This window comes from Kogia breviceps, chromosome 9 (assembly GCF_026419965.1).
Source record: "Kogia breviceps isolate mKogBre1 chromosome 9, mKogBre1 haplotype 1, whole genome shotgun sequence".
Classification (NCBI taxonomy): domain Eukaryota; kingdom Metazoa; phylum Chordata; class Mammalia; order Artiodactyla; family Physeteridae; genus Kogia; species Kogia breviceps.
This window is the reverse complement of record NC_081318.1, coordinates 68,343,242-68,363,464: the sequence shown is the minus strand read 5'-3', so window position 1 is coordinate 68,363,464 and position 20,223 is coordinate 68,343,242. Positions and strand designations below refer to the sequence as shown.

The window sequence follows — 20,223 nt, the reverse complement described above, 5'->3', positions numbered from 1 at the left end:
AGTAGGGATTAAGTTAGTGTGATTTCTAGGCAGGGATTTTGTCTTTCTTGCTCACTCACTTAAACTCCTATTTACCACAGTTCCTAGCAAATCCTCAATACATATTCATGGAATGAATGTGTAAAAATCAGAGAAGATCAACTGATTAGCCTATCAAAGGATATAATATGGAAAAACTTAAGAGTTTCATAGGAAAACAGACTCTCTAAAGGAAGCATGCGTTCAATATTGGATTTCTTCTTCTGATAATCTTAGTTTCCTTTAAACTCAAACAGTTTTAGGACAGTTTTGTTCTTTAAGAAATTAAACATAGAAATATTAAAGTATTTAATGTTTTAAATATTTAACATAAGCATTTAGTACATTAATATTAAATTATTAAATAATTATAATTTTAAAAGGACTAAAATATTAATATTAAATTAAATATTAATGTTGTAATATTAAATTATTTATTAAGCCAATTAGAATTATATTAAAGGTATGAATAATAAACACAAATGTAAAATAATTCAATAATTCAATCAGTCTTTCAAAAACCATATTAGCTACTGACTATGTGCTGGGCAGTGTCCTAGGCGCTTGGGATATAATAGTGAATAAAAAGATAAAACCTCTCTTAGGGAGTGAGAGAAGACAACAAACAGCTAGAGAATGAACAAACAAATATATAAGTGTATGGGCGTGATAAGTTGTATGGAGGAAAATACAACAGAATAAGGTTATAGAGCATTGTGGAGAAGTACTATTTTATACAGGATGAACAAGGACATGCAGTAGTTACCTGAATGAAATGAAGGAATAAACCATAAGGATCATTGTGGGAAGTCATTTCAAGCCTAAGAGACAGTAGATGAAACAGATTTGAGTGGGAAGGAAGTTTGTCATATTCAAGGAAGAGCAAAATTTCTGATGTAGCTTAAGAATGAAAGACAGAAATGATTCAGGAATTATATGATAATAGGGGGTATGTTGTGTAGAGGCCAGAGTAAGGACTCTGAGCTTTATTCTTACTGAGATTTCAAGCTCCTGGGGGGGTTAGAACATAAGAATGATATAATATGACTTAGTTTTAAAGAGATAGCTCTGGCTACATATCAGGGGAGGAAAGCCAGGATAGGTGGACACACTATTTAGAGTCAGAGAGACCAGTTAGGAGGGTATTTTAATATAGCAGAGATAATGTTGGGGGTGAAACATGGTATTTTGTGTGTGTGCTGTTTGTAGCAAATATCTTTATTCTGGATGTATTTCAAATATAGTGCTGATGGGCTTCCCTGGTGGCGCAGTGGTTGAGAGTCCGCCTGCCGATGCAGGGGACACGGGTTCGTGCCCTGGTCCGGGAGGATCCCACATGCCGCGGAGGGCCCCGTGAGCCATGGCCGCTGGGCCTGCGTGTCCGGAGCCTGTGCTCCACAACGGGAGGGGCCACAGTGGTGAGAGGCCCGCCTACCGCAAAAAAAAAAAAAAAAAAAAAAAAACAAACAAACAAAAAAACTATATATATATATAGTGCTGATGTATTAGAATTAGATAGTGAGAGAGTCAAGGATGAGTTATGGGTTTTTGGCTTAAGCAAATGAAAAACTGTGTACCATCCCTAAAACAAAGAGAAGTGGGGCGCATGTGGTGTGGAGAAGGAAATCAAATACAGGGTTTTAGGCAGGCTAAGTTTCAGATGTGTAATAGCCAAGTAGAAGCTTCACTAGGCAGCCAGATAGATGTATTAAGTTGGTTTTCACTCAGACACCATTAGCCAGGAAGCAGTTTGTGGAGAGAGGAGTTCTTTATTCTTTTTTTGTCCAGGGATCATAAATTCCCTAACCAAAACAAACAATGTGTTTTGTCCTGTCTCTGAAATTCCTATGATATTTGAAAGAGCTAATAAACCTTTTATTTGTGCTTCTTTAACTTATTGTAATTAATTAAGATTAGCCTAAGAGCCATTTAGAAAACTAGTATAGCCTGAATATACAATGATAATCATCATATCACTAATTGACTTCTTACTTTATGCCAAGCACTCTTCTAAATACTTTATTATAGTCTTTGGCAAACTCATATTGTATTTCAGATGTACTGAACACACAAGAGAGACTTAGAAATGCTCAATAATTTGACTGGTTACATGGCTAACAGGTTCAAATAATTTCAAGCGCTGCATTCTTATAGAGCATTTAAAATCATGCTATAGGTTTGGGGCACAAATCATTTCTCCCTTCCATATGAATTTTTCCCTAAAAGATCAAAAAGAAGCAATAATGGTGTAAGAAGCATTTTTCTTTAGAGACAAAAGAGTTCCTCTAAGCAAACATTAATCTACTCAAGCACACCTAGTTACTTCTACCACCAAGAAAATATTTTTCTGGTGTGTTTTTTGTTTTTGTTTTTCTGCTTTACTGTCCCAAAGCAGCCACCACGGAATTCTACATACCCAAATAGTACTCTCCTGCTCTCCATTCAAACGATCTGGAGTTCACTGAACTCCCCACCCTATATCTGATATCCAGCACTGTCTCCATATTCCTAAACGTTTTGCACTTTTTATTCAGTTTTTTGAGCACTCAACAATACTCTTCTACTAAACTATTGCCCTGGAGGGTTAAAGCCCCTTGGCAATTCTGGGTGCCATTGTAGGCATTTAGAAAGTAACTAGGGAGGTGTTAGAAGTTGGCCATGAGAGACAGCGCTGATTTAGAAGATGATATGGAACTGAGATATTGGATGTGAGCAGCAATTGCAATTGGTAACTTTTGTTTATAACTTTGGACAGATGCTACTTAGTTGTAGGTGTGTATGTTAGTTAGTAATGACTTGAAATTACCTCTAGTTATTTCAGGAAAAAGAAAAAAGAGAGAGCAATCAATCACTATTTTAGCCAACATAAAACAACCTTTGGTGTTCTCATAAAGGTGAAACATAAAATACCATCAGTGAGTAGGGAAATCATGCATTGGCTGTGCATCCAACTCCTTGCTTTTACTGATCCACTCTCAATCTGAAGTGGTAACCATCTGGCCCTAACATGAGCGATGTAACTTCAGTATAGATCTCTGCTTCTGCCCCCTTTAAGTTTGTTGCTCATATGTGTTCTACCATTGTCACACTTAAGGGTCAGGTGGGTCTGTTTTGAATTTCAGAGGCATCATTTATTTCTGTGTGATGATGGAAAAGTTACTTCATCTTTTGATTCCAGCTTTGTTTTTTCATATATGAAGCATATATGATGATACCTACTCTGCAAGTTTGTTGGGAATATGAAAAGAATTAGCATGTGTGAAACACATAGCATGGAAGCTATAAAATAGTAAATGCTCAATAAACATTATTATTAAATTTTTACCTGTAAACAAAATGCATAATTAATTTATGATTATAACAAAGAAATATGTGGGTTTTGTTACTAATTCAAAAAAGGACCCTTGACATGTACAGAGGAACATACAGATTTCATCAAATAAAAATGTGAGTGGATGTGCGTAATTTCTTTCATGTATGTGTTTGCACTCATAAACACATTCTCCTTTAAATATTTTCTTTATTAAAGACACTTTTGGGTTTGAAACCACGAAGAATTGGTGATATTAAAAATAACCATTAAAGGGCTTCCCTGGTGGCGCAGTGGTTGAGAGTCCGCCTGCCGATGCAGGGGACACGGGTTCATGCCCTGGTCCGGGAGGATCCCACGTGCCGCGGAGCGGCTGGGCCCGTGAGCCATGGCCGCTGAGCCTGCGCGTCCGGAGCCTGTGCTCCGCAACGAGAGAGGCCGCAACAGTGAGCGGCCCGCGTACCGCAAAAAAATAAAAAAATAAAAAAAATTTAAAAAAACCATTGAAATGTGGTATTTATTCATAAAAATGTAAGTGATTTCTCCATATGTGGGGCCGTGTTTCAAAGAATTACAAAAGCCAAAACTTTAAAGGAGAATTATTAGAAAGAACACTTTAAGCAAAATATCATTAGAATTGTCTAATTCATTCTCCAAGTGTCCAACAAGATATATTCAACCTCTTGAAAAATGTCAGTAACAAATGGTATAACATAAAATAAAATTGAGTCTGTTATTCTTGTCAGCTTTAAATTCGGATGCTCCTTTGGATGACTCACCTAAAGATCCATTGGTCTCTGTGTTTGTTTGACAGGCACTATCACAGGTCACTCTCCTTCTGAGGGCTTGCTTCATTATCCTGACCTTGACCTCCATGGGATTTCTTCTGGATCAAAAGTAAGAAGTGAAATTCTTTCATTTTATGTAACTTTATAATGTGGTTTTAAAAATATAAGTGAAATTTTGAAATTCACCAAACATTTGTTATTAAAAAAATAAAGTTGAAACTATAAATTCACACCTTCATTTTAAATGAGACAGAGTAGTGGTTTGTCTGGTTTTAAATCAAAGGTCCATTTAAAATCTAAGCCCTTTAAATGAAATTGTGGTTTTTCAAGTATATTAAGAAAACTTATAAAATATAATGATTAAGTCAGCAAAACATAGAGTATAACTCTGAGTACTTAATAAAATCTAAAAATTATTTATTTTTCCTTTGCTATTGAACAGTTCAGAATATACACCTAAGTGTATGTATAGTTGTCTCTCGGTATTGGCAAGAGATTGGTTCCAGGACCTAGCCCCGCCCACCCCCATACCAAAATCTGCAGATGCTCAAGTCCCTTATGTAAAATGGCATAGTATTTGCACAGAACCTATGCACATGCTCCCATAAATTTAAATCATCTATCTAGATTATTTATAATACCTAATACAATGTATGTGCTATGTACATAGTTGTAAATACAATATAAATGCTATGTAGATAGTTGCTGGCAGTGGGAAATTCAAGTTTTACTTTTTGGAAGTTTCTGGAATTTTTTAAAAATATTCTTTCATCTGCAGTTGGTTGAATCTGAGATGCAGAACCCATGAATATGGAGGGCCAACTGCATATTTAAAGTTTATGTCCTTTACCCTCACACAGCATAGTATTTAATGAATCCAGTTTTAAATACTACTCTGGCCAGAAAGTACATTCACTTGAAGAATTTTAAATTGCCTTTATGACTGAAGATATATAGCAAAACACCCACTTGTTATTGCTTAGTATTTATCAATCATTAAAATTAATATTAATACCAATACTTATGTACTTAATATGTGCCACAGAATGCTTAATTATTTCTTGTAACACTTTAAGATAAGAATTACTATAAACTCCATTTTACAGGTTATTTAAGTCAGACAGAAGAACACTAAGAGATAGAACAGAACACAAACCCAAGCAATATGACCCCAGAATTCACATATTATAGAATTTACATATAACTGAAAAATGGCAAAAAAGCTCAGTCATTCTTGAAATCTTATCATCGTTGTAGTGTAATTGTTTCTCAAGTAGGTAACCAATAACCAGATTACTTTCAGGAAATTTTAAATGTAAAAGTCCAGTAAACATGCATTTAATCTATATTGAATATCATGTCACTTTCCTAAGAAATGCTTAATAGCTTCTCTGGAATATCAGTAGATTCTGAAGTTTCATCAAGATGCAGGTCCAAATAGTTAATGGAACTGTGTACAATATGCCTTCTCTATAAACATTTGGAAGAATGATGCGGCTGGCACACTTCACATATGTAAATGGTGTGTAGAATTTTAAACGTATTTCCTTTTATAGTTTAAAAATTGTGTTTATTTTATCATTTAACTTGTTTGGCTTTCCATCCATCCCTACTTTTCTATACTAGAAATAAAATACATACTAAGCCATAAGAAGAGAAAATGGAAAACTGAGTCACAAGATAGTCTGAAATAATTACCCAGATCCAAAGAATCAGGATCACATTTTAAAGATCACAGTTCTGTTGGTTCCATATACATAGTAAAATTATCAATCAGCCAATAACAATAACATAGTTTTATGTTTTTAATAAAGATTTTTTGTTTCCATGGATATAAATAAATAGGCCAAATAAGCAAGCTATTGATTTTATCACAATATATCCTATGATACATTAAGTTATTCTTATTGTATATGTTTATATAAAGTCTCCCCTGCCTCTGGCCTTATTTAGGAACTCATACTGAGATATAGGTATATCATTGTGCAAAGGAAGCCAGAAGAGAATGAAATGATATTTTTAAAGTGCTGAAAGAAAATTACTGCTAACCTGTAATTCTATATCCAGCAAAAATGTAGGTGAAGTAAAAACTATTTATACAAATTTCTCTAGCAAGCTTCACATTTGATAGTGAAATGTTGAAAATTTTCCTTTGAAACTGAGCAGCCTTAGATATGCTCATTATTTAACACTGGGCTGGAAACTGTCAGTGGAGAAAGGAAAGAGAAAGAAAGAAAAGCCATAAGGATTTGAAAGGAATTAATAAATTAATTAGAAAACTAATTTATGTTAATTAGTCTAAAATCTAATTAGAATTAATTAGAAAATCTAAGGAATCTATAGGGAATTTTTTCAAATTAATGGATGAATTTCAGAAAAGTTTTAAAGAAATTATCATCAACAATATTTTTATGTACTAGGAAATATAAAACTTTATGCAATAGCATCAAATATATCAAATACCAAGAAAAACCAATCCTAAAAAAATGAGTACAAAATCTCTAAACTACACTATAGAACTATTGAAATCCTGTGAAAAATAAAGAATTTTTTAAATTGGAGAGTTAACTATTCATAAATTAGAATCCTCAATATTGTAAAGATTACAATTTCAGCAATTGATTTACATTTTCAGTGCAATTTGAATTAAAATGATAAAAGGTCTCTTCTTTGTGGAATTTGACAGGATCGTTCTAAAATACATGTATATGGAAATGCAAAGGCCCAGTAATAGCCAGCACAATCTTGAGATTTTTTTACAATGGCAAGAATTGAGTTACTGGCTGTCAAGATTTATTATAAAGCTACAGTAATTAGACATGTTTTATTGGCACAGAGATTAGAACAGAGAAACTAGAAACAGATCTATGCATATATATGGACTTGATTTGTGACAAAGGTGTCCCTGCAGAGCTATGGAAAAATGCTATCTTTTCAATAAATGGTCTTAGAAAAAGTGGATTTCCACATAGGAATAAGAAAAATAAACTTGACAAATATTTCACACCATAAAAAATTAATTCTGGGGTCAGGGGATTGCAGATTTAAAAGTGGGAGGAAAGCCAGTACAGACTCCAGCATAGTATAGTAACATATCTCTATAACCTTGGAGTAGGTAAAAATATTAAATGGTCCACAGAAATCCCTAATCACATAGATGAAACTGATGAATTAGATTAGAATATTATGGAAGTCAGTTCTTCAAAAATTAACTCTTATTAAGACAGTACAAAAGTAAAATTTTCAGGTAGGAGATGGTATTTGCCAATTTTTATAAGCAGCAAAGATCTTGTATCACAAATGGCTAAAATTTAAAAACTTGACAATACCACCTGTTGGAATGCTCACACCCTAAAGGAAGCAGTTTATATTGTGATACCTAACTTGAAAAACTGTTTCAGAATTTTACTAAATTTGAAGATGTGTGTGTGTGGGTGTGGGTGTATGTGTATATATATATATATATATATATACACATACACCCACCCACACACACACACACACACACACACACACACACACATACCCTATAACCCGGCCATTCAATTCCAGATATATACTAACAATGCACCCCAAAATCACGTGAAAGAATGTTCAGAAAGCATTGTTCCTAATAAACAAATGTGGCCAACAATCCAAATGTCCTTCACAAGGTGAATGGATGCATGAATATTCGTCAGTTCACACAATGGAATACTATGCACAAGTGAAGAATGACCTACTGCTGCATGCAGAGTCGTAGATGTATCTCACTAACAACACTGATTGAAAGATGCTAAATACAAAAAGGTGCACACAATATAATTTCATTTACAAAAAGTAAAAAAAAAAGATAAAAGAACAGTTTTTAGAAATTTATGCTAAAGCAATAAAAATATAAGTAAAAGAGAGCAAGAAATGGTATGATTACCATAAATGATAAACTAACAGGTTGTGATTCTTTTTGCAACAGAGGGAGGGTGGAAGTATTGAGGAGGTGAGATGTCTTTGGGGGGGCTACTATTGAGTAGTGGTTATATGGTTGTTTATTTGTTGAAAATCATTGAGCTGCATATTTCTGTTTTTTGTACTTCTCCCTATGTATGTTTCATTTCACAATATAAAGTTAAACAGTAAACGATAGAACAGAATTAATAAAAATAAATGTGTTTTAAATTAGAAATTTTATTTTCTTTTTTATCACTGAGAATTACCCAAATATCAATTTAAAAAATAATAGTTTACAGTAATGAAATAAGATTATTTTACAAGGGAAAAATTTCTTCTTTTTCACATACACAAAAATCACATTACTTGGATGCAAATAAATCATGAACTGTCACCTGTTTTAACTGAGTTTAAACTATTTGGTAGAAATGTATTGTCTATTTTTGCACAAAAATGTTATATTCAATTTTATAGAAACAACATGTCATAATTTTTTTAAAAAAAATATTTAATTATTTATTTTGGACTGCGTTGGGTCTTCATTGCTGTGCTTAGGCTTTTCTCTAGTTGTGGCGAGCGGGGGCCACTCTTCCGTGTGATGAGCAGGCTTCTCATTACGGTGGCTTCTCTTTTGTTGCGGAGCACGGGCTCTGGGTGCGTGGGCTTCAGGAGTTGTGGCAAGGGGTTCAGTAGTTGTGGCTCGTGGGCTCTAGAGCGCAGGCTCAGTAGTTGTGGCACACCGGCTTAGCTGCTCCATGGCATGTGGGATCTTCCTGGACCAGCGCTCGAACCCGTGTCCCCTGCATTGGCCAGCAGATTCTTAACAGCTGCGCCACTAGGGAAGTCCACAACATGTCATAATTGATGGCAGAAGAATTTTTTAAGCTTAATAAATACACTATTTTTGATTTTTTATACTTTTTTCTTTACCTCTATACTCTAACTAAATAAAACTTTATTGTAATGACATTAATTCGATAATATTTTATTAAAAAATTCACCTTTCATAAAAATACCATTTGTCTTTTATGAAAATATTTAATTATACAATAAATCTTGGTTGACTATTATATGAAGTCTGTTTTAATCCGATAAAGTAGCTATTCATTCCTATTATTATAAGGCAATTTATAAATGTCTATCTGTGTGACCCTCAACTCCATTTTAAATACATCTACCTATTTTATATGTTAGAGTTTGAATTTCAAGAATACTATATATAATGAAAATATTCATCACAAAATAATTAATAAAGATCTATGCTGCCTATCATGTTAGACTTAACTACACATTGTCATGTTCCCAATATTTCATAATTCGAGCGTTCATTATTTTAGAGTACTGTCGTTAACTATGTCAGTCCTCCTAAGAAGTCATTTATTAAATGAATGAAGTTTGAAGGTATTGGGTGAGTGAGGGGAGTCTAGTCTTGAAACCCTAGAAATTTAGTTGTCTAATATTTTATTTATTAGTTGAAAATGTTTCACCCTAATTCAGCAATTCTCAAACTAAGCAGTAAATTGATAAAGAATAGATTTTCTTTAAAAGATGCATTTTGTGTCTTAGTTTAATGCCTTTTTTCAAGCAGCTTCAGAGGCACATGCTCCTCAAATATATTAAAATACTATGTGTTTCTTGAAAATTAAATGTATATCACTCTATTAATTATACCAGGTAATAAAGAGCATATTTAAAGCTAATGCATGTAAATGACATTTTATTTCAGACCTAAGGCAGCTGTTCTGGAAACTTTCCGTTGCTTGGTGTTCCTAATGCTGTGTAGATTGAGTCATCTGAAGCCTTTCATCCCTTCTTCGTCATTTGCTTTTGAGGTAAGATATTTGCTTTAGGTAGCTATAGCAGGATTAGACATCTGTTGCATATTTAATTCATTCATTCAACTATGTTTTTGTCTATTTATTTTGTGACTAGTATTTGTGGGAAATTTTTACCCATTCACTTACTTGCCAGTACTTATTTCTTGTGTCACCTTGAGCTAGTTAATGTTGTTGAGTCTCAGTTTTATGGTCTCTAAATTTGGATTGATACTATTAACCTTCATAAAGTGGTTGGACAAATTGCATTGCATGATGTTTATAAAGAAAGTAGGCCATGTAGTTGTTTCTCAACAAGTGGTAGAAGTGACTTTACAAAAAGTTCTTGGCAGAGACTCTGCCATTTGAGATTTTTCTTTTTAGGCTGTTAAAGTGAAAATTGTGACTAGGATGTTTTGTTAATTACTTGCGAGAGTTAATAATTCTATAGAAATAAAATCATTAATGTAATTGAGATTTTTCTACAACTGAAAAATATGTTTAATTTGACCTGTTAGGATTAAAACTTATCTTCCAAGAACACTGAACTTTTGGATTCATATTTATGATTTTGAATCTTAGATAACTGTTAAAAAACATAATTCTCATCACTAATGTTTTAATGGACATGGTTTTATTTTTTTAAATCAAGGGTTATATTGTTTAACTTTGTTAACATAAATGCTAACATTCTCTCCAGTGTTAATGGAAAACTGAAAGAGACACTTTCATAATTGAGTAATATTTATAAGTTGGGACAGACTCTTTGGAAGACAATTCAGTGATACTTATCAAATTACAAATATTCATACCCTTTGACCCAGCTTTCCACTCCAAGGAATTTGTGCTACACAAATGATACACTCACACGTGTGCAAACTGATGTATATGCAAAATTAGTCATTTGTAATGGAATGACTGAAAACAACCTAATAGCCATTAATAGGGAACTGCTTAAATTTTGTGCTTCACTCACAAAGTAGAATATGCATTAACAATGGAAAGAGCAAAGTTTTTAATACCAGTATGGAGCATTTATAAAAAATACATATATATTTGAGCTTGCTGCATCATGTGTTATATCTGAGAGAGAGAGAGGGAGAGAGAGAGAGGGGAAAAGAGAGAAAGAGAAAGAAAGAGAACAAAAATTGAAACAGGAGAATCTGTGAAGTATGCTACCATACAAGGCGTATAAGTATAAAAATGAAGAAGGGGAGTTATATGCATATAAATGTACAAATATTTTTACATGTATGTAAATGTATCCAGAAATATAAACAAGATCCTTACACGTGGTTGCCTGTGGGAAAGTGAATTGTGTGACTAGAAGAAAGGAATAGGGGGAAGATTCTTCTTTAAGTTAATATTTTTTGGTACCTTAAAATTTCGGAACCATGTAAATATATTTCCAATTTTTTAAAAAATCTAAATTAAAAAATGAAGTATTAAATCTTAGTACCAGGATCTTGGATATCATCTAATCTAATGTATATATTTAAACAGGCATTAAATAAAGTTAATATGTCTATATATATTTTGTTTCTTGAGGTTACAACCTAAAATCAAAATAAAGAAGCATAAATTGTACATGTTTCATGAAGTTTAGAAATATAAATGCAAAAAAAAGCCTTAAAAATAAAAAATCATAGCATTTTCACATTTTACATGAGGGAAGCCCTTGTAATTGGAGGCATGACGGAGAGTAATTCCATTTAATGAACCCACTCTTGGGTATATTGTGGTAGTTTATCTTAAATGCTCCAGAACAAAGAGAGAATGTAGGTTCTTTAAGTTGTCCATGTTGCAAACGTGAAAAGGTATAGTTACAAAAAACACTGGGGTTTTTGATGGTGGGATAGTGAAGGGCAGTGTAGTGTGTCCAGCTTTTGAGGGTGATGATCTCTAGGGGTGAAACTATCTATTTACTTAAATTAGTCAGTAGGTGAAAGTGAATGTTAGGACTTGAGCTTTGAAGCCATATTGTCTGAATTTGATTCCTGGCTCAGGAACTTACTTTCTGTGTGTCCTTGGGCAGTTATTTGATCACTTAAATATTCCTGGCCTTAACTTCCTCATCTGTAAAGGGATAAACTAATAATGTCTATCAAATAGGGTTTTGAGAATTAAATGAGATAATCTATGTAAGAGATTTAGTACAGTGCTTAACACATAGTACATGCTTAATAAATGTTAGGTGCTATCATTATTATTTTATATGAGCTTAAGGATCCCTTGAAATAATTTTTTGGCTTGCTACGAGATCCAGAAGTCAAGTTTGGGAACTACTGACATAGGGGTTGGGAAGAAGCAACAATGTTGAACTTCATGTTATGGTAATGAATTCTTAGCCTGACACTCACTTATTTGGACATTGGACTCTGCCTCAGGTCGTTCGCCTGTAAAATAGGTTTAACGAGAGCTAATATGCATAGAGCTCATACTATGTTCTAAAAGACTTACCTGCATTATTCTGTCGAGTCTTCATATCAAACTCATGATGTGGTTACTATTATTATTTTCATAATGGAAAACTGAGTAACAGGTTGCATCACTTGTTTGAATTCACATAGGTAATACACAAACAAGTCAGGATACAGCAAAGGCAGTCTGACACCATAGCTCTTGATCACTAAGCAATGTTTTCTTCCATGTATTGATAGCAGTACTCACCTACCTCAAGGGGTTTAGATGAAATTTCAGATGCAGTGTAACAAAAGTACCTTGAAAAATGTGGAGAGCTAAAAGGTCTTATCCATTTAGCTGCAAAATGTTCTGAAAAGACTAATAGTTTGAATAAGTTACCTCTGAATTATCTTTGGTTTATGATTCAAGGAAGGGAGGACCGTGGCCAAATCTTTCAAGCTGCTTACCTATTCTTTCCAGAAAGGCACACACATGGCCAATTCTTCAAGAGCAGATATTGCCTGTGATTTGCCACTAAAAGATTTCCTTAAAGTGGTTTAATAATGATGTCTACTCCATGTGGCTTGGTGGAAAAATTAAATGACACAAAGGAAGAACATAGGGAGCACTTGATACATTTTAATTATCATTATTCATATTACTATCATTACTGCTATTATTGTTATTTAAAAAGTATTTGTACTACTATTATCATTATTAAAATATTATTGTTGTTAACCACTGAATTTCTGAGGTTAAACCTGAGTAAGTCTTCTCTGACCAGAGGTCAATAACTATATGGTAAAGACTGGGCAAGTATTTTATTATCAACATTTTTACCTGTGAAATAGGCTTTTTTCCACTTCTTTTTAAAGTTCAAAAATTAAAAAATTAAAACCAGTTACCAAATCTTGTTTCCTAATTGTGAATTTCAAATTTGTGTTTTCCTAACATTTTTATTTCTTAGAACTTTATGTAAATGTTTGCCATTTATCAGAGTTTTACTAAAACTGTTCTTTGCACCCCACAAGTTGTACAGAAACCTAATGAATGGCCTCAGTGACTCCCTTCAATATGAATTAGGACTGACTGACTAGGAGTGATTATCCTACAAGGATACAGTGTTCTTATCATTTTTCTTTGAAGCTATCATTAGAATCAGAGACATTGAAGCAATTAATCCTCTTTCTTTTATAAATCAATGTTGTATGTATTGCCAACATCAGCTTGTAGCCCGATGACTCTTCTCTATTTATCTGGAAGGCTGGTTGGAGGTTGTCTGTTATCTTGCTTTATTATGTAAGCCAAATTCCATAGGTGTGCATGACAACAGTCCTACATTAAACAAGCATACTGCTGACCACACCTATTCAGCTAAAAACACATACACACAAGCACACACAGACTAGAAAATTGACCTTAAATTATTTTTCACTTAGATTATAAAAGAGCTCTTAGGTAGTTACATTTCTGAGTCAGAAATACAAGGTATAATTTGAATCTGATCCTGTGACTTCCATGTGGAAGTTTTATTCCCTTTAGCTTGGATCCACAGGAACATTAAGTAAGGGTGTAGTACTCTTGCTATTTATAAATAAAATTTACTGGTATACAAGTGCATAGTTGTCTATCTAGTGCATGAAATGATTAATCCATGCCCTTGTACATTTCTTTTTGGATAGATCAATCAATATCTTGACTGACTCACATACTTTTTAAAAAACTTGCTGTTTTATGTATAAGAAATTTGACAGAAAACCAATCACCTCACTGTTTCATTCACTCATTTCTCACTCACATAAGCAACATATATTTTTTTTTCTGCTGGCTCAGGTACAATTTGTTTTTTCTAAGATCACCTATGAATTTGTGATTGATTTAACTTGCATCAGTAGCTTTAAACGTTCTAACCTGATAGACACTTAAAGAGAAGATAGCAAGGTCAAAGATGAATAAATATTTTGATAAGGATATAGGTATATAAGATAATGGGAAATACTTGTTTGCATGTATTTTGATACTATGTATATTTTGTTTCACATAACTTTTTATTTAATTGAGGAGATAGTTTAGGGTACTGGAAAAAGCATTGGCTTTGAAGTCACACAAATCTAAGTGCCATCTCCAGCTCTGCCAATTGGTTGTATGGCCTTGAGAGATTATCTAAAATAACCACACCTTCGTTTCCTCAACAAAAAGGAGAATAGAAAACGTATGGAAGTTGTTTTTATATTCAAAGAAGTAAAGAGGATAGTCTGTAGAACCCACCATAATATCTGGCATGTAAGAAATAATTATATCCACTCATCTATACCATATTCACACACACACCACATACACACATTTAAAACAATGTTTTGAGAACTAGGGCATTAAAAACAATGAAAACGAAAACCTGAGAATAACTGCTTATTAGTTGATTCCAAAACAACATGCAATGTCTATAAATTTAGACCTCAGAAAAACCCTAAATTCTTACAGTTTTTGCCTGAATCATTAAAATGGAAACACATCACTGTTAAATGGTGAACCAACTTATGTCTACTGAAGATGTGCACAAGAGGGGAGTAGAATTTGAACAAGCAGAGGGGAAGGTGGAGAGCACTTGACTGAAGGGAGATTACAGTGAAAGGTCTGGAAGCAAGGGTGGCCATGGACTGTTTGAGTGATGAGATGAACCTAGTGACAAGAGCCCAAAGAGTGAGTCCTAATAGGAGGTAAACACATGCTTGCAGAAGACAGAATCAGCCTGCCTAATGCTCTAAGTGGCAAAAAGAAACGTTTATTCAACACTTACTGAACGCCTGATCCAGCAGAAACATAGCTAAAGCCTTCCCTTTGTGAGCTCAATTTTAATCGGTGTATTAATTTTTGATTGCTGTAAAAAATGACCATAAATTTAGTGGCTTAAAACAACACACATTTATTCTCTAACAGTTTCCATGGGTCAGGAAGTCAGACACAGTTTCATTCTATACTCTGCTCTCTGCTCAGGATCTCAAAAGCCTGCATTTCAGGTGTCCGCTAGATTGTGTTCTTATCTGGAGGCTTATCTATGGAAAGACCCACTTCCAAGCTCACTCAGGTTGTTGACAGAATTCATTTCCTTGCAGCTGTATGACTTAGGACCCCACTTTCTGTGGCTTTTGACTGGAGGCTGCCCTGAGGTCCCAGAGGCTGCCCGCAGGTCCCTGCCATGTGGGCTTCCTCTGCATGGCCGTCTACTTCATCAAAACCCAAAGAAAAACTCTTGCTTCAGGAAGGGCTCAGGGCCTCTTTGAAGGATTTTTACCTGATTCAGCCAGGTTCATCCAGGATACTCTACTTTTATCAAATGAAAAAGTAGATGTCCTCTTAGTGCCCTGACCACATTTTCTACTACTTTCCTTCTTGCTTGCTCAATTCCAGGCATGTGCAGTGTTCTAGAAACATGTTCAGTATACCCTGCCTCAGTACCTTTGCTCTTGATTTTACCTTTGCCTGCTCTTTCCCAGGAATCCACATGACTTTTGCCCTCATATCAGGTCTTACCTGAAACGCCACCAGCCTTCCTTGGGTACGATTTTTGTTGTTGTTATTATTTTCTACTTTTGCCTCGTCCACCCCTGATTTAATTTTCCCCTTAGTATTTATATGTATATAGATATTTGTCTGTATTATTGTTCGTACTCTCTCCAACTGTGGCAGACAGAACCTTGAGTGACCCCATAATCCCTGCCTCTGCTGTTTATGACCTGTCAGCCTATATAATCCCCTCCTCCAGAATGTGAGTGAGACTTGTGAATGCTTCTAGCCAATAGAATATGGTAAAGACTTCAACATTTACTTATTGATTCAGTAAATGTTGAGTGAACACTGATTGTACCTACTCCACAGCTATAATCACCCAAATGGGGTAGAGCAAGTTGTTGGAATTTTCACCTTACATAGAATGCTGAATTAAATATTGAATACTTCAAATAAAAAGGCATGCATATTCAGATGTCCCTTGTTATCCAAATGGTTGATCAAAATGCGTGTATCAGAAAGTGAAGGGAGGTTTAGCAGTTCTTAGCAGTATCATGTTTCATGGAGTCTTCCTTTCTTCTTTCTTCTTTTTAGTAAAATTCAATCTTCTTTGGTGTTTAAGTTATCTGTTCTACAAAGGAAACCAGCCCCAAATTTAATGTCTTAAAATAATGAAAATATATTATTTCCCACAATTCTGTGGTGTTTCTACCGCTGTTTTAATGTAGGCTCACCTTTCAGGCTGTATTCAGTGTAAGGGTCAGCTGGCCTGAATGTACACAAGGGTCACATGAGGGGGTGTCCATTTTGGCTGTTGAGGGGAACACCTTTATTTTCACTCCACAAGACCTCTCTCCAGTGGACCAGACCAGGTTTTTAACCTGACAATTTCAGGATCATGACAACTGAATCTACCACACTTCTTGAAGCCTAAGCTCTGGAACTCAAAAAGTGTCATTTCTTCCATATTCCATTGGTCAAAGAACATCACCAGGCCAGCCATTGTTCAAGGAGTAGAAAGATAGACAACATCTCTTGATTAGAACAGGCAATTATAAAAGGGTATGATGAATTTATGGCCATTATCCAGTCTATCACACTTGGATTTTATATTATTTAGGTTCATCTCACAATGATGATTAGTATATCACAGGATGTAGACATATGTGCCTGAAGCCATCTTAGTTGGTTCATTTCAACTGTACATCTGTCCTCATTATGAATGTGGAGAATAGACTGCACCCAACTTTTTTTCATGAAATATATGCTAGTCTGCCATAAACATACATATCCATACACATATGGATTTATGTGGAAAAATAACACGCGCACAGGCACGCACGCACGCACACACACACATACACACAGACTTATGATATTCAGTATAGAGCAGTTTTGACTAATCTATTTCAATATTATTCAAACCTCAAATATTTTTATCAACCATACAAAGTTTGCATTTATGAAAAGTACCTATATGTTTTAAATAATACTTTCTTCATATCAACTCATAATTTTTCCATTATATAGTATTTATTATACATTAAATTATATAAAATAGTTTTTAAAAGACAGAATGAAAACCACCCACCTTAAAAATAAATATTACAATACCAATGAAGTATTGTTAACACTATGATGTGCTACCTGGGTGATCCTGCTCTATATCACACTCCCACAGATACTACCATTGTTTTGTACTTTGTGTTTATCATTGCCATGCTTTTTCTAAACAAATTCTAATTTTCCCATATATTTTAAAATTTATCACTGAGCAATATTTGATTTATTTAAAAACTTTGAGTAAAACAAAATATCATATATGTATAGTTTCGTGCAATTTCCTTTAATTTACTGAATGTTTTGTTTCTAAAATATAGCCTTTTTATTGCATGTATTGTAGTTTACATACCTTGTATGACTATATCCAATACCCATTCTCTAATGTTTGTTTCTAGCTTTTACTTTTACAATGCTACAATGAAAATTAGTGCACAGATCTTGCAGTGCACATAGCATATATGTAGTTTCTCTGGGGTTATACAACTACATGTGGAATTGTTGGATTGTAGGAAATGTGGCCTGATTACATTCCTAAGAGAACACTAATTTGTTTTCCAAAGTTATTATAAAATTTACCACTAAAAGAGTATAAATTCCCTCCCCAAAGTCAGAATTGTCAGCTTTCTTAACTTTTGTTCATCTGGGGTATTAAATGATATCTCACTGTATTCCTAATTACCATCTTCTTGTTTATTACTGAAGATGATCATTATTTCATCTTCATTGCTTATTTATGTTTCTTTTCCAGTGATATGCACTTGCATGTCATTTACCTATTTTTTTCTATTTGGTTGTTATTTAGTTCTTCTGCTTTTTAGAAATTCTGTGTATGATACCATTCCTTCATCATTTATATTTGTTAAAAGTATCTTTCCTCAGCTTGTAGTTTGTCTCATTGCCCCTGGATTGAACTCAGATAGGTTTTATTTCCACAGAGTAATGCCATATAATAGTATACTACCTCCACACATAAACATGATACTACCATTCATTATTACTAATTCTGATAAACATATACTTTTTCTTATATACATAGTGCTAAATATATCCAGCTACAGTTTTTCCTGTAACTACCAGTATAAGCCTATATGAATCTTGGACAGGGTTATGAATCTAGTCTACAATTATGCAAAAATAAAAAGCTAACATATAATATGAAGTTTAATTCCACAAGCCTGATTCTTTAGCAAGGTTTATTGGCTGTTTGAATTTTAAATACATAGATCAGAATTTCCCCTATCCTTTTTTGGGAGAAAGTACTCAAAGTTAATTCAAAATCTTTACATTATATCAAAACTGCTAAAATACTGAAATGCTCCTATGTCTGTAATACTACATTACAGAGAATATATGAGTCTTCTATTAAACAGCCCAAATATTAGCCATTATTTTCTGTTCATTTGCTATTTATCTAATAGGTGAATATAATCCACTTCACCAGCCAGATCACAGTTCCAGAATGTAATCCCTTTTGTACTCTTTAAAATAAGAAATTTGAAAATAACCTGCGTGTGACATATTAGAGTATATGTTTTATAGGACGTAAGAGATATTTATTTTTAGGAATATATGCAACATTCACGGAATAGAATAAAATACACAAACATTGAGGTTGTTAGCAAATTTCCTTTAGATTTTTTTGTGTGTTTATATAAGAAAGTTTTTCACTCTTTTGCCTTCAACTCTAATTCAATTTAGGTATCATTGCCACTTTCTTTTAAAATGTTTTTATTCTTTCACTCTCCCTTATATTCCTTGCATATTTATTATCTAAAGATATAAAATTTTCTATGTATATCACATACAAACAGCAAATACTCTGTTCCAGGTCCTGTGCAGAGAGTTTTTTGTGTGTAAACTCATTGACAATGCACACGTATCTCTCATGTCCACTCATATACTGTTCTATAAGAGTGGATAGAACATAAGTAATGCATTGAGTGTGGAGCAGGATGAGTAGCAAGTGAAAATAAACTGATTGAGGTGATTTATATGAGGCTCCTATTTACTCCTCTCCACTGCCTGTGTTTTTTCTAGAAAGAATTACTTTTTCTTTCTATGAGCGACAAAATACTTGGTAACCAAAATAAAACAATATTAGAATATAGTACTGCTATTTTTGTTTTACGATAGCACAAAGAGACTACACTTGACACAGTGGATTGTAGATGATCACGTTAAAATTCCTGAAATTTACTGGCCCTAGTATGAGATTTTTAAAATAAATTTTGAATCTACATACAAGAAAATATTAATCCCTGATCGTTCTATATATATATATCATCTTTTTCTATTAAGATGGTTAAAAATTAAGAGATATAAATATATCTTATATTTTTACCCACCTGTCCCTTCTCCCTTAGGCTTTTATTTGAAAAGTATTAGCCTGGACATCTACAAAGTATGGTTGCTTTTTCAAATACTTTATCTTCAAGGAAATTTTCACCATCAAGCACTTTTCACCACATTTTAATACTATATGAATTATGAGGAACACTAATTTTACGTATTTCTGTTAACTTATACACAAACAATCAAAGCATAGGTATTTTATGGAAAAATTTACATCAAAATATATTGAGTTTAAAAAAATATTTTAAATGCCTTTCTTTTAGTTTAGTTTTTGTTTCCTTGCTTTTGCTTGTTTCATTTTTCTTGTTTGAAAATAGGAAGTGATTACTTGCCCAGAGATTAACTAGAAGAGAAAACATGTTGAATTTATTTCGATATCACCAACTTTGGAATTTTGAGTGAGTTTTAAAATGGATACCATCTCTCTTAATTATATTGCTTAGATAAAAACAAAAATTTAGGAATGTTAGAAGTCTAGTATTCTGCATCGCCCCTTCCTGACCACTGAACCAGTTTCCATCCTGTTGACTCACATCACTCT

The 20,223-nt window shown here is 33.6% G+C and overlaps 1 protein-coding gene across 2 annotated transcripts in view; it reads left to right on the top strand.

Annotated features, from left to right (window-relative positions):
- Positions 1 to 20,223, top strand: part of AGMO (alkylglycerol monooxygenase) — a 339,122-nt gene that overhangs the window by 163,193 nt on the left and 155,706 nt on the right. For both annotated transcript variants that reach the window (XM_067041684.1, XM_059073960.2), the window contains exons 11-12: positions 4,143 to 4,225; positions 9,770 to 9,875. In XM_067041684.1, coding sequence (XP_066897785.1) covers positions 4,143 to 4,225; positions 9,770 to 9,875 — 189 coding nt within the window. The remainder of the gene's footprint in view (positions 1 to 4,142; positions 4,226 to 9,769; positions 9,876 to 20,223) is intronic.